General features: G+C 44.5%; 1 protein-coding gene across 3 annotated transcripts in view; it reads left to right on the top strand.

The window, feature by feature from the left end:
* Positions 1-9,174, top strand: part of crata (carnitine O-acetyltransferase a) — a 41,873-nt gene extending 32,699 nt beyond the window's left edge. For all 3 annotated transcript variants that reach the window (XM_080211869.1, XM_080211868.1, XM_080211870.1), the window contains 6 exons: positions 93-212; positions 1,463-1,585; positions 3,764-3,899; positions 6,107-6,169; positions 6,430-6,567; positions 7,261-9,174. In XM_080211869.1, coding sequence (XP_080067995.1) covers positions 93-212; positions 1,463-1,585; positions 3,764-3,899; positions 6,107-6,169; positions 6,430-6,567; positions 7,261-7,476 — 796 coding nt within the window. In that variant the 3' untranslated portion in view covers positions 7,477-9,174. The remainder of the gene's footprint in view (positions 1-92; positions 213-1,462; positions 1,586-3,763; positions 3,900-6,106; positions 6,170-6,429; positions 6,568-7,260) is intronic.
* Positions 9,175-13,947: the final 4,773 nt, after the last annotated feature.

A 13,947-nucleotide genomic window follows, 5' to 3' on the forward strand; every position in this document is an offset into this window, starting at 1 on the left:
GAATGTGGGACAGTTGGGAGGAATGGTCTGTTTCTATGCTGTTGACTTTGTAAATCCCTAAATAAATGTCCATTCGGTCTCTTCTGTTTCAGCAAGAGCTCAGAGATGGTTCGTTCTCCGATGATTCCACTGGCCATGCCCCAGAAACTGCGTTTCAACATCACTCCTGACATAAAGAGAGACATTGAAAAAGCAAAACAGAACCTCAACATGTGAGAGCTTTCTCTTTATTCATTCTCAGCCTGTGGCTGTCGCTGGCTGGGTCAGCATTTATTGCCCCTTGAGAAGGTGGTGGTGGTGAGCTGCTTTCTTGAACCGCTGCAGTCCCTGAGTGTAGGTGCATCCTCAGTGCTGTTAGGGAGGAAGTTCCAGGATTCTGACCCAGTGACTGAAGGAACGGGAGATACTTGTACATGTATTGGTGAGACGCACTTAGTATTGTTTCCAATCTTAGCTAACCTTAATCTGAGGAAGGATATACTTGCTGCAGAGAGAGTGCAGCAGAATTCACTGGACCAATCTTTGAAATGAGTGGGCTTTCCTGTGAGGTGTGGTGAGGAGAATTGGTTTATATGCTCCGAAGTTTAGAAGCACAAGAGGTAGTCTGTCTGAGATGCTGGCCCGGGTGAATGCTGAGGCTGTTCTTCCCCCCTAGCTGTAGAGACTGGAAGATGGGCACTGTTGCAGGATAAGAGGGTGGCTGTTGAGGACTGAGATGAGGGGGAGCTTCTTCATTGAAGTGGGTGGTGAATCTTTGGAATCTCTACCCCAGAGAGTTACAGAGGCTCAGTCACTCGGTGTAATTAAATCAGAGGTTTTTGGATATTAGGGATATTAAGGAATGTGGAGAAAGCACAAGTGGAGTTAGGCAGAAGGTCGGCCAGGATTGTATTAAATGGCCAAGCAAGCTGAAGGGGCCAAATGGCCTTTAATTGCTCCTAGTTCTCTCATGGTCTTTTTCCTGTGTTTAACCCAGAGTGTTGGATGTGATCACCTGGAGGAAGTCCTGCAGGCAGTTTCCCTGGTGATTTGATGTGATATATTGGACCAGGTCTAATCCCCCACACCAACTCCTGTCTCCCTTCTTCCTCAAGCATAGCAGCTGTGGGGGGAGAGTAGGGTTAGCGATGCACAGTGTCACTGTAGTTCGCCTCAGTGATCCCAGGCTGTAGAGGATGTGTTGGGGGAGAGGGGGTTTCAGTCTCGTATTGCTGTCTAATGACCCCATTTGGAAAGTGTGCGCATGTCTAGTGAAGGCACCACTGTGATGCCTCCTGCAGTTCAATAACCCACAGGCACATATGGTCTGAGCTCATGCATGTAGTTATGGCCATATACAGGAAGACTAACAAGTGAACTTGTACCCTGACACAAGTTGATGAATTTGTAGAAGAGCGAGGAGGTTGGGATTGTTGCTGGGTTGACAATGCTGATGTTAATGATTATCTTTCTTTCTCACTAGGATGGTGCGTGATGTGGATATCAAATGCTTCATGTTCCCACACTTTGGCAAAGATTTGGTTAAGTCCTGGAAACTGAGTCCAGACGCCTTTATCCAGCTCTCCCTGCAACTGGCTTACTACAGGTATAAAAACTGTCACTCAGACACACCTTATCCAGTTATCTCTCATGTACATAGATTCAGAGGGAGGCTATTCAACCATTGAGCCAATGCCAGCTCTCTGAAAGAACGACCCAGTTATGTCTGACCGTTCCCGAGTTATTCTGCAAATTTCCCTTCTAAATGGGTGCAAACTTGGCTTGACAATAGAGAGTGGCTGTAGAGAGTTAGAATCATTAGAAACCCTACAGTGGAGAAAGAGGCCATTTGGCCCATTGAGTCTGCACTGATCACAATCCTACCCAGGCCCTACCCCCATATACCTACATATTTACTAGCTAACCCCGCTAACCAATGCATCTCAGGACTCTAAGGGGCGATTTTTATAGCATGGCCAATCAACCTAACCTGCACTTCTTTGGACTGTGGGAGGAAACCGGAGTACCAGAGGAAACCCACGCAGACACCAGGAGAATGTGCAAACTCCACACAGATAGTGACCCAAGCCAGGAATCAAACCCAGGTCATTGGAACTGTGAAGCAGCAGTGCTAACCACTGTGCTATCATGCCACTCTTTTCTCAAACTGGAGGCCTGTGACCAGCAGTGTGCCTCAAGGATTGGTGCTGGGTCCACTGTTATTTGTCATTTATAATGATTAATTATAGTAATCATTTATAATATTGGATGAGAATTTAGTAGGCATGGTTAGTAAGTTTGCAGATAACACTAAGATTGGTGGCATAGTGGACAGTGAAGAAAGTTATCTCCAATTGCAACAGGATCTTGATCAATTGGGCCAGTGGGCTGACAGATGGCAGATGGAATTTAATTTAGGTAAATGCAACGTGATGTATTTTGGTTGATTGAACCAGGGCAGGACTTATTCAGTTAATGGTAGGGTATTGGAGAGAGATATAGAACAAAGATCTAGGGGTACAGGTTCATAGCTCCTTGCAGGTGGAGTCACAGGTGGACAGAGTGGTGAAGAAGGCATTCAGCATGCCTGGTTTCATTGGTCAGAACATCGAATAGGAGTTGGGATGTCTTGTTGAAGTTGTACAAGACATTAGTAAGACCACACTTGGAATACTGTGTACAGTTCTAGTCACCCTATTATAGAAAGGATATTATTAAATTGGAAAGAGTGCAGAAAAAATTTACTACGATGTTATTGGGACTTGATCGTTTGAATTAGAAGGAGAGGCTGAATAGACTTTTTTCCCTGGAGTGTAGAAGACTTAGGGGTGATCTTACAGAGGTCTATAAAATAATGAGGGGCATCAATTAGCGAGCTAGTCACTATATTTTCCCAAAGATAGGGGAGTCCAAAACTAGAGGACATACGTTTAAGGTGAGAGGGGAGAGATACAAAAAGGTCCAGCGGGGCAGTTTTCTCACACAGAGGGTGGTGAGTGTCTGGAACAAGCTGCCAGAGGCAGTAGTCGAGGCGGGTACAATTTTGACTTTTAAAAAGCATTTAGACAGTTATATGGGTTAGATGGGTGTAGAGGGATATGGGCCAAACGTGGGCAATTGGGACTAGCTTAGTGGTAAAAACTGGATGGCAAGCACATGTTCGGCAGAAGGTCCTGTTTCCATGCTATAAACTTCTGACTCTTAAGTATTTATTCAATTCCTTACTGAAAATCAGGCAGCACATTCCAGATCCACAACTCACTGTAAACGAAAATAAAATCCTGTTCTGGTGTAGCTGGTCACCTTAAATCTATCACCTCTGGTTACTGACAGTGGAAGCAGTTTCTCCTTATTTACTCAATCAAAACCCCTCATCATTTTCAAGTTTTATTAAATTGTTCTCAACAACAACCACCACCTCCTCTGTCCTGAGAAGAACAATCCCCAGTTTTTCCAGTGTCTCCATGTCCCTAGTTCCTGGTGTCATTTCAATAAATGTCACTACCTCCTTTCTCTCCCCTCCCACAACCAGAGAACAGGAACCGTGCGCCTATACTCAGCGTGCACACACACACTGCCTCCGGCCCCCTTCACAGGGAGAACTGGGGAGGTTGGATAAAGGAACCCCCTCCCTCACAGGGAGAACTGTTGGAGGAGGTTGGATAAAGGGAAGTCATCATTACTGCAGGAGCAGTTGTCGATTTCCTCCCCCCCGCCATAAGCAGGGCATGAACAGGAATCCCCCCACCCCCTCACCATTTTGCTGTGTTGTGTCCCTCATCAGGATTTATGGAGAGTCATGTGCGACGTATGAGAGTGCCTCCTTGCGGATGTTTCATCTTGGACGCACAGACACAATCCGCTCAGCGACCATCGAATCCTCGGCCTTTGCCCGTGCCATGGATAATCAGCAGCTGCAGGTACCTGAACCTCAAACACCACCTCTCTGGGACCGAGTTGCATTCGCTGGGAAACTGCCAGGTGACAGGTGTTGGTATCGGGAAGGGTTTTGAAAAAGCCTTGCTGGGGAGAAACTGACATGGATTTTAAATAATTGGCAGAAGATACAGCGTGGCGTTGAGATTTATTTTTCACCAATTGTGATTGGGAATCCATTACCTGTAAGGACAATCGAAACCTTCCTGTAATTAGCTGTTTTCCCATAGATCAGCCAGTACATTTACAATATATATGATTGGGAGGAAAGCGTAACTGGATTGATTCGTAAGTTTGAGGATGACACAAATGTTGGTAGATTTGTGGATAATGATGAGGACCATCAGAGGATACAGCAGGATATAGATCAGTTGAAGAGATGGCAGATGGAGTTTAATCAAATGTGAGGTAATGTATTTTGGAAGGTCTAATACAGATAGGAAATATACAGTAAATGGCAGAACCTTTAAGAGTATTGACAGCCAAAGGGATCTGGGTGTACAAGTACACAGGTCACTGAAAGTGGCAGTGCAGGTGGAGAAGAAGATAGTCAAGAAGGCATACGGCATGCTTGCCTTCATCGGCCGGGGTACTGAGTTTAAAAATTGACAATTCATGTTACAGCTTTATTGGAACCTTTTGTTAGGCTGCACTTGCAATATAGTGTTCAATTCTGGTCACCACACTACCAGAAGGATGTGGAGGTTTTGGAGAGGATACAGAAAAAATTTAGCAGGATGCTGCCCTGGTATGGAGGACATTAGCTATGAGAAGACGTTGAAGAAACTTGATTTGTTCTCACTGGTTGAGGGGAGACCTGATAGAAGTCTACAAGATTGAGAGGCATGGACAGAGTGGATAGTCAGAAGCTTTTTCCTGGGGTGGAAGAGTCAATTACTAGGGGGCACAGGTTTAAGGTGCAAGGAGCAAGATTTAAAACAGATGAACGAGGCACATTTTTTTTACACAATGTGTAGTGGGTGCCTAGAACTTGTTGCTGGGGCAGGTAGTGACTTAAGGGGCGTCTTGACAACTACACGAATAGGATGGGAATAGAGAGATATAGTACCCGGAAGGATGGGGAGTTTTAGTTAAGTCGGGCAGCATGGTCAGAGCAGGCTTGGAGGGCCGAAGGGCCTGTTTCTGTGCTGTAATTTTCTTTATTCTTATATAGTTGTGCTTCCCCTCCATACTCCTGAGATGGGGCCTGGAATTATATTGTGTTAAAGGTGCTATATGAATGCACGGTAGTGTTTGCAGCAGTCAATCAGTCAGGATCTGTCACTTAAATGTGAAGCTGTTTTTTCCCTCTGCTGTTTCTGACAGCCCTGCTCTCTCAGCTTTAGTCAGTCTCCGTTCACATTTAGCTGCAAGTTTAAACCGGAAAAGTGTGAGGTGATGCACTCTGGAAGGAGTAATTTGACAAAGTACTCAGTGAATGGTAGGAAGTTCTGTGGAACAAAGGGACCTTGGTGTGTTTGTCCACAGATCTCTGAAAGCAGAAAGACATGTTAGTAGGGTGGTGGTAAAAGCACATGGAACACTTGCCTTTATCAGTCGAGGCGTAGATTACAAAAGCAGAGAAGTCATGTTGGAGTTGTGTAGAACTTTGGTGAGGTCACAGCTGGAATACTGTGCGCAGTTCTGGTCGCCACATTATCAGAAGGATGTGATTGCACTGGAGGGGGTGAAGAGGAGATTCACCAGGATGCTGCCTGGGATGGAACATTTAAATTATGGGGAGAGGTTGGGTAAGCTTGGGTTGTTTTTGTTGGAGCAGAGAAGACTGAGGGGCGACCTGATAGAGGTGTTCAAGATTCAGGGGCATGGACGAAGTGGACAAGGAGCAGCTGTTCCCCTTGGTTCAAGGGTCACTCACAAGGGGACATAGATTCAAGGTGAGGGTCAGGAGGTTTAGGAGGGATGTGAGGAAAAACCTTTTTACCCAGAGGGTGGTGATGGTCTGGAACGTGCTGCCTGGGAGGGTGGTGAAGGTGAGATGCCTCATAAAGTACCTGGATGAGCACTTGGCACGCCATAACATTCAGGGCTATGGGTCAAGTGCTGGTAAATAGGATTCGGTGGAAGGTCAGGTGTTTCTTGCATGTTGGCACAGACTCAATGGGCCAAAGAGCCCTTCTGCGCTGTGAGATTCGCTGATTCTAAGTTGTTCTGTTTTGGTTCTGTTTAGAATCAGGAAAAAGTGGCATTGCTGAGAAAAGCTGTTGCAGGGCACACAAGCTACACAGACATGGTGAGTGAGTTTACAGCCTGTTATTCCTCCCAAACCCCTCCCCCAGCTCTGAACTCTAGAACCTCAGCTGCATTCGGGATTGTAATCCTGTCCTTGTATTTGGGAAGAACATTTCAATCGTTTTCACTGTGGAACAGGAAACTCGAGAATTTAACATCTCTGGGGGAGGGGGAGCTATATGAGGGTAGGATTGGTTGGGGGCTGGGCAATGGTAAAGGGTGGCAGGGTACCATTCTGCTCATGCCTGTTCGTTCTTGCAGGCAGTAAGAGGCCAAGCCATCGATAGACACCTCCTGGGTCTGAAACTTCAGGCCATCGAGGATCTAGTTCGAATCCCGGAGATCTTCATGGACACATCCTATGCAGTTGCTTTTCATTTCAATCTATCGACCAGTCAGGTAAGGCATTCACTCCCTTCCTTATTTAGTCAGCTGAAGACCACCCCTTCCCCTCCCAAAGGCTGGTGAAACCCTCATTGCAGCTGTGCCCAGTGGCAGTTGGAGAACTGACAGGTGATTTTCCTCACCTTCCCTTGGATTAGAATTTTCCACTCAAGGGATTAATATAGCAGCTTTCCCAACTGCAGGATGACCCTGTAGCAGTGATTGTGGAGGGATGGGGGGAATAGAGAATATCTGGAGGATTTCAGAGGGATGAAGGGGCAGTGAAATGAATTTTGAGCTGCATTAGTGGCGGCACAGTGGTTAGCATTGCTTTCTCGCAGCGCCAGCGTTACGGATTCGATTCTGGGCTTGGGTCACTCTGTGTGGAGCCTGCATGTTCTCGCCATGTCTGCGTGGGTTTCCACCAAGTGCTCCAGTTTCCTCCCACAGGCTATGGGAAGCTATGTGAGTTAGGTTGATTGGCTGTGTTAAATTGACCCTTAGTGTCAGGGGGATTAGGGCCAGGGTGAGATTGTTATTGGTGTAGACCCAATGGGCCAAATGGCCTCCTTCTGCACTGCAGGGATTCTAAGATTTGGGGTGAGGTGATGAAGGTTCTGGGGGCTCCCAGTGGCTCTGCCTTCTCTACACATCTATCTTTCCTTTGGAAGAGGAACGTTGTAACACTGGGATCTGCTCTCTGTTTAGGTTCCTGCTAAAACTGACTGCCTCTTGTGCTTTGGACCTGTTGTGCCTGATGGTTACGGTGTGTGTTACAACCCCATGGACACCCACATCAACTTTGCTGTGTCTGCTTTCAACAGTTGTGCAGAGACCAATGCCGCTAAACTCGCTCACTACCTAGAGCAGGCTTTGATCGATATGAGGGACCTGCTCTCTCTCTCTCCCAGCTCAAAGCTGTGAAGCAGCCAGGTAACAGATGAACCAAAAAATTCCCAGCACAGAATCGGCACTCAGTCCCGGCACTGCAGGGTGTTCACCAAACGTCAGCCTGAACAAATTATCCAAAAGAATCTAAAGAGTTTATATATTTTTTTAAAAATGCTCTTTTAAGGTAATTATCAATGATATTCATTTATAGGAGTGTTTGTTTAATGGAGATTATATCCCAGCAAGAGGGGCTTGCTTCCCCCTCTCCAGAGGGTGCACTCGCAGTCTATAATTCTGGGTGAGTTCCTTACTGACTGGTCGAATCTGATGCTGAAAAGTAAACCAGGAGTCACTGAGCAGGTGATTAGTAGAAGAAAGTTTGGTCGATTTTTGTGTGGCAGGCTCACCCCCTGATATTACTTAATCACTCCCGGTAAGATTATAGTCCAGGGATAGGTCCTAAGGACATTGGAATGTGGATTTAGAAGCAGGAATTGACCTTTCGGCTCTTCGAGCCTGCTCCACCATTTCAGCTGATCTGGTGCGATCCCAGTTTCACTTTGCTGTCTGCTGGGGTTCAAATATTGCTTTAACTAAAAATATTGCTCTGAACACTTTGATAAAACAATTTATTGATATTTATAAATCATTGAGCTGGAAAAAATTGGATACTGAAGATTCAGGTGACTGGATAGGTTGACACTGGGAGAATGAGAGTCCCCACACGTCCCAGAGCATGAAAGAATGCTTCCATTGTCTGAGCACAGCTCCAGCAACACTCAAAGCTTGACACTACTGTGGGCAAAGCAGCTTGTTTGATTTGGAATCTATCCACTACTTAATGTGTACAAGTTGCACTGAAGCAACATGCTACAGCTCCTACAGCACTTTTTAAAAATTCATTCATGGGATGTGGGTGTTGCTGGCTGGGCCAGCATTTTATTCCCATCCCTCAGGGTAGAATCAGCCATATTGCTGTGGGTTGACTAGATAAGATTCAAGGGCTAAAACAGAAAAATGCTGGAAAATCTCAGCAGGTCTGACAGCATCTGTGGCAAGAGAATAGAGCCAATATTTCAAGTCTGGATGACCTTTCATCACAGTACACATCCAGTATCTGCAGTATTTTGTGCTTAAGATTCAAGAGGTAATTGCTAAATTAACAGGAATTGGTGCTGAACTGACAGGACAGAATTGCTATGCTGAGTCAGAACATGGCATTCTTGTTGGGAGCTTTATCTAACCTCATGCTGTATCTGTCCTGGGAGTGTTCGATGGGGACAGTGTGGAGGGAGCTTACTCTGTATCTAACCCCGTGCTGTCCCTGTCCTGGGAGTGTTTGATGGGGGGGGGACAGTGTAGAGGGAGCTTTACTCTGTATCTAATCCCGTGCTGTACCTGTCCTGAAATGAGTTCCATCGTCACACTAACTTGACGCCTTAAATAGAAAAATAAACACAGGGATTTTAAATTGTGTGAATCCCAGGGAATCTCACTGCATTACTAATCCAGTGACATGACCTTGTCATCACGTGGCACAACGCCAGCCCCTAAGCATTCAACCTGCATGTTTACAATTCTATATTTTTAATATTTCTCCAGAATGGATAATTTTGTGAATGTATTCCACTATTGGCCTTGACTTTAATGTAAATATTTCCATTGTAAAAAACAAAGCACACTTATTATTAGTGCAATCTTTGTGAATGACTGTAATAAAACTTTATACACACACAACTTGTCAAAAGGGTGGCATGTGTATTAATCTCTCAATCTTCTACATTCAGTATCAATCGGTTTCTCCCTCCTTCCCCTGTTTGATCGGTAAGGCTGGGACCTGTACTGGGCTCTTGTACTCGTACAGACCTGATTCAAGACAATCTTGAAGGATTTGACAACTAATCTACATTATCCTCTGGTTAGTAAAAAAAACTTGGTTCTAGTTCCATCCTTCACTGCACTATATAGTTCAACACTCCATTTCTAATTGTTTTACAACTCCAGTTAAGGATATTTAAGGGGCTTTTCATCCACTTGGGATCTCCCACAGTATTTACAGCCCGTGAGGTACTTCAGAAATGCAGTCAGTGTTATCATGTGGGAAATGTGGCAGCTCCCAGGAACAGCAATGACCAGATAATCTTTTTACTGATCACAGTTGATAGATGAATATTGACCCCAGGAGAATTCCTCTGCTGTCAAACAATGGCCAGCACTCTGTTATCCAAGAGCAAACCCAGCCCACGATGACCATCTCAGCTGATAGACAAGAAACAAATACTGCACGTCTAGACCCATGTTGTACCAGCCTGTATCTCTATTGGCTTTATCTGATCACTAACTGAAAAGAAGGCAAAGACCACAGCAAAGGAAACAGTACAACAGGCAAGCATTATATTTCCAGTAAAATACAATTAGAACATTGATTGATGCACATTTCCTTTAAGTTAATTCCTTACAGAGACTTATTCAGCCAGCTTTACACAGTTTAAAACCACCAAATTCCAAACTAGACAACCACTTTCTCTTATCCCAGAGGCATAGGGGGATGTACAGTGGGTCCACCTACCTCTGGGTGAGAGTTTCAAGCAGATTGATTATTAAATAAATAAAAATCAGTTTGGATACCTGACCCACCTTAGTCATCAATATTCAGTTTTTAAAAAAACACATCTAGTTTAGGAGAGAGGCCACAATTTCTGCTCATTTTGTGCCAATGAGGGGTGTTAGTCACAGGGAATGGGATGGGTTTTCATGTTTATAGCCACCCAGCCCATACTCGAGCACTTCCAGCTGAGATAACTTCAGTGCAAAGCAATGAACCTTTAACTCTCATCCAACAATGTGCTTCGATCAGACTGGCTCAATGTGACACTTCCATTTCCCAAACCACCTGCTCAGAGACTGATCCCCTTTGGAGCTGATTCAGAGCAGGATGGGTTTAGATTCCGCTTTGACAGAGGGTCATCTGGATTCAATGTCAGCTTTTTTTCTCTCCTTACAGATGCTGCCAGATCTGCTGAGATTTTCCAGCATTTGCAATAATTTGCTTTCCTCATTCTCTTTTTTACACATGAAAATGAGCAGAGATTCACTCAAATCATAGATCTCAAAAGATTACCAATGGAAATTTACTGGAATGATGACAGGGATAAAAGCAATCACATGGCAAGAGAGATGAGAGAAGTTGTGATTGGTTTTAGAAGCAAGAAAGAGAAGATTTTATTCCTAAAGTTGTTTAAAATTATGAAGGATTTGGTCAAATTGATAGGAAGATCAGATTTATGGTATTTGGAAAAAGCATTAACAGAGATGAGATTTTGTTTTGAACACAGTAAATCGTTATCTAGAATGCACTGCCTGAAAGGGGGGTGGAAGAGATTTCAGAAGTGAATAGGATTAATAGTAACAGCCTTTACATGATTTCCCCTATGGGGAAATCAGTGGTGGGGGGTGGGGCAGAATTAATGGGATAGCTTTCAAAGAACCAACACAGACACAATGAGCCAAATAGACTATAAGATTCTATGTTACCAGTCCCCTTTAATTGGAGCATTGTTGGCACAAATTAGAAGACTGCATTAGCTTAGTCTGTGCCACTCCCTCAGCCAGAGACCCATTCTAACAAACCAGGTGGGTAAAAACTTAGATTCATTAAATTCTTGCTCCACAACAGTTAAACAAATTTAGGTCTAACCCAGCATCCCCCCCGCCGCTGGCTAGAGGGTGAGAATGGAATGGTGCACTCATTGGAAAGGGCTGGTTATATTCTGCAGCAGTTTTAAACTGGTTCAGGGCAATCATAGAGATACCAGTCAGCTTCCACATCCACCCATTGCCCAACGCCTTACCGTCTTGATTTAAAAGATTCATCAATGGCCTTTTGGCTTTAACTATTTCACTACTCCAGTGAGCTGATCTTGCACAAGTTGGTACAGTGAGCTGTTTGGTTCAAGACTTGTGTGCAGATAGGTGAGATGCTCCTATCTCTTGCACGCACATGCACTGAGATGAAAAACAAATTTGCTTGCTGTAACGGATGCTAATTTTGGGTGGTCAAACCACTGCCACGTACTTGTTTTGAAGTTTACATGTTGAAAAGTCAATGGCCTCAAGTCTGAACTGTGCAGTTGAGAAATGGGCACAAGGCTTTGGGTAACGTGTTACAGACACAGGTTGGACAGATGAGTGGCCAACAATGCCATACAGAATGGTTGGTGCCTGCTTCTTACCGTGCATGGGCAAACTGCTCTGGAGCTCTGCCCACACAGGCACCTCGTGATTCTGATACACTGGCCAGGATAATTCGAGTATTCATTGTTGGAAAGTATAGGTACAACGTTATGTGAGGTTCACCTGGGACTCAATCCTTTTGCATAACCTCTTCAGCATTGGACATCAAAGCAAATGGATAAAATAAATTTTAAAGACACACATTTATATCTTCAATGTCCCATAGCACTTTCCAGCCAATGAATGACCTCAGAAGGCAAATGGGGTCAGTGTTTAAGGTCTGATCCCCTCAGTGTTTCACTGGTGATGTCAGCCTAGGTTTTATATTCAGGTCAAGTGGGATGCAAACCCACAACCTTCTGACTCGGAGTCATGAACACTACTCACGTGAGCCATCAACATTTGATAAAGGGATGCCCATTTGGGACAGCAGTTGGCAGCGCCTTCTGGAAAGAGACAGTCAGTGTGGAAGAGCCCAACAGCCTACTCCAGAGAGACAGAATAAATGCTGACTAGAACCCATGGGGAAACCAAAGTAAATTAAAAAGATCTCTGTTGCTCCTAAATGACTGCTTCATCCCTGGGTCTGTACACACGCACTCCCCAAAACCTCTGACATACATCCAGCATGGAACACTGACAGAACCATCATGGACACGAGAGAGAGAGATGATACAACCAGAGTCATTGACCTGTGACCTCCTTTGCAACCTCTGCCCCCCCCACAACGTCGGAGATCAAAGTTTACAAATAGCTATAAACAGCATTAAAAGATACTGTGCACCATATAAGGCAATCACATTGTGAACACCACACTAACAGAATACAAGAAGCCAATCTACAAAATCGTGCTACAGCTAGAGGAAGCACTGTTCAAAATAGCCCTTCAATGTGTACCTGAATAGCAATTACTGTTAGATTTACATTGTTTTTTTTCTCAATTTAAACAAAGGAACATTTACAGAGATAGCAGACACATTCCTCACCAGGTGGTGTGAGGAACTGGTTTGGGAGCCAACCAGAACGATCACAGCTTTAAAAAAAATCTGTCACATCAGACCAGGATAGATTTTACGGATTCTTTAATGAAAAGTCTGGTTGAGCTCCCTTTTATTCCCTCCATCTCCATGTCCTGCAACACTGCTCTGTGAACTGGCAGGATTCAATACCACAATTCCGAATTCGTAAAACCTATCCAACAGTGTCCTGGATATTATTTGCTCTGAGCTGAACTCCAAAACATTGAAAGAGTTTGCCTGTGTTTAAATTAAACTTCATCCTGTACATTGTTGTTTTTTTTTAAAAAATAAAAAAGCTGCAATTGATTGGGCTGTGGCAAAAACAGAGTTTTAATACTGATTCCACACCTAAACACCGGAGCAAACTCCATGTGCCACCAGCCAGGCTGTATAGGGTGGAACAGCACTGTGCCACCAGCCAGGCTGTATAGGGTGGAACAGCACTGTGCCACCAGCCAGGCTGTATAGGGTGGAACAGCACTGTGCCACCAGCCAGGCTGTATAGGGTGGAACAGCACTGTGCCACCAGCCAGTACCAAGCCAGCAACAACCGTGACAGGGTTTAGAAAAGGCAGTAGAATGGCTTCAGCGTAGCCTCATTCCCATAAATACTCAACAACGACAGACACTTCACATAGAGAAACCACTCTGACGAGAGAAAGAGCAGGCTGAGCGTCTAGCGGAAAGATGAGCCTCGGTCAAACGCTGATGTATGTATTGTATTTGAGTGTTTTCTGTACTCATTCCAGTTTTTCACTTATTCAATGAATAGATTTATGCAATGAAGTGCGTTGGAGCTGGGAATCCAATTTATAGACAGTCTTTCCATAAAGGAGACCGGTACTTTACAGAAAATAAACCAATTCAGTGGTATCAGACACCAGTGGTTATTTTGGGTAAAGCACTGGTCACCACCCTGTGCCCTGTCGACCTCTCCAACATCTACACAATTGTGGATGCATTTAAAATGATCCAGATTGCTGTATTTTGGTGCGAGTGACAGCAATGATGTTGGTGCTATTATTTTTAAAATTTACAAGAACAACCACTAAACTCACAAAAGAAAAAGGTCAAGGGTTATTGACTGGAAACAGAAACTCCCGATCAGCAATGCCGGGACTATAGATATTTCAGAAACACTCAACTGATAACTAAATCTTCAACACACTAGCAGCACAAAGAGGTGCCTGATTATATTCCTAACTGCACATCTGACAGCTGCTTTCCTGAATTCAGAGGGTGAAGCTAAAAG

The sequence above is a fragment of the Carcharhinus amblyrhynchos genome, chromosome 25 (genome assembly GCF_965287045.1).
Source record: "Carcharhinus amblyrhynchos chromosome 25, sCarAmb.v2.hapA, whole genome shotgun sequence".
Lineage (NCBI taxonomy): Eukaryota > Metazoa > Chordata > Chondrichthyes > Carcharhiniformes > Carcharhinidae > Carcharhinus > Carcharhinus amblyrhynchos.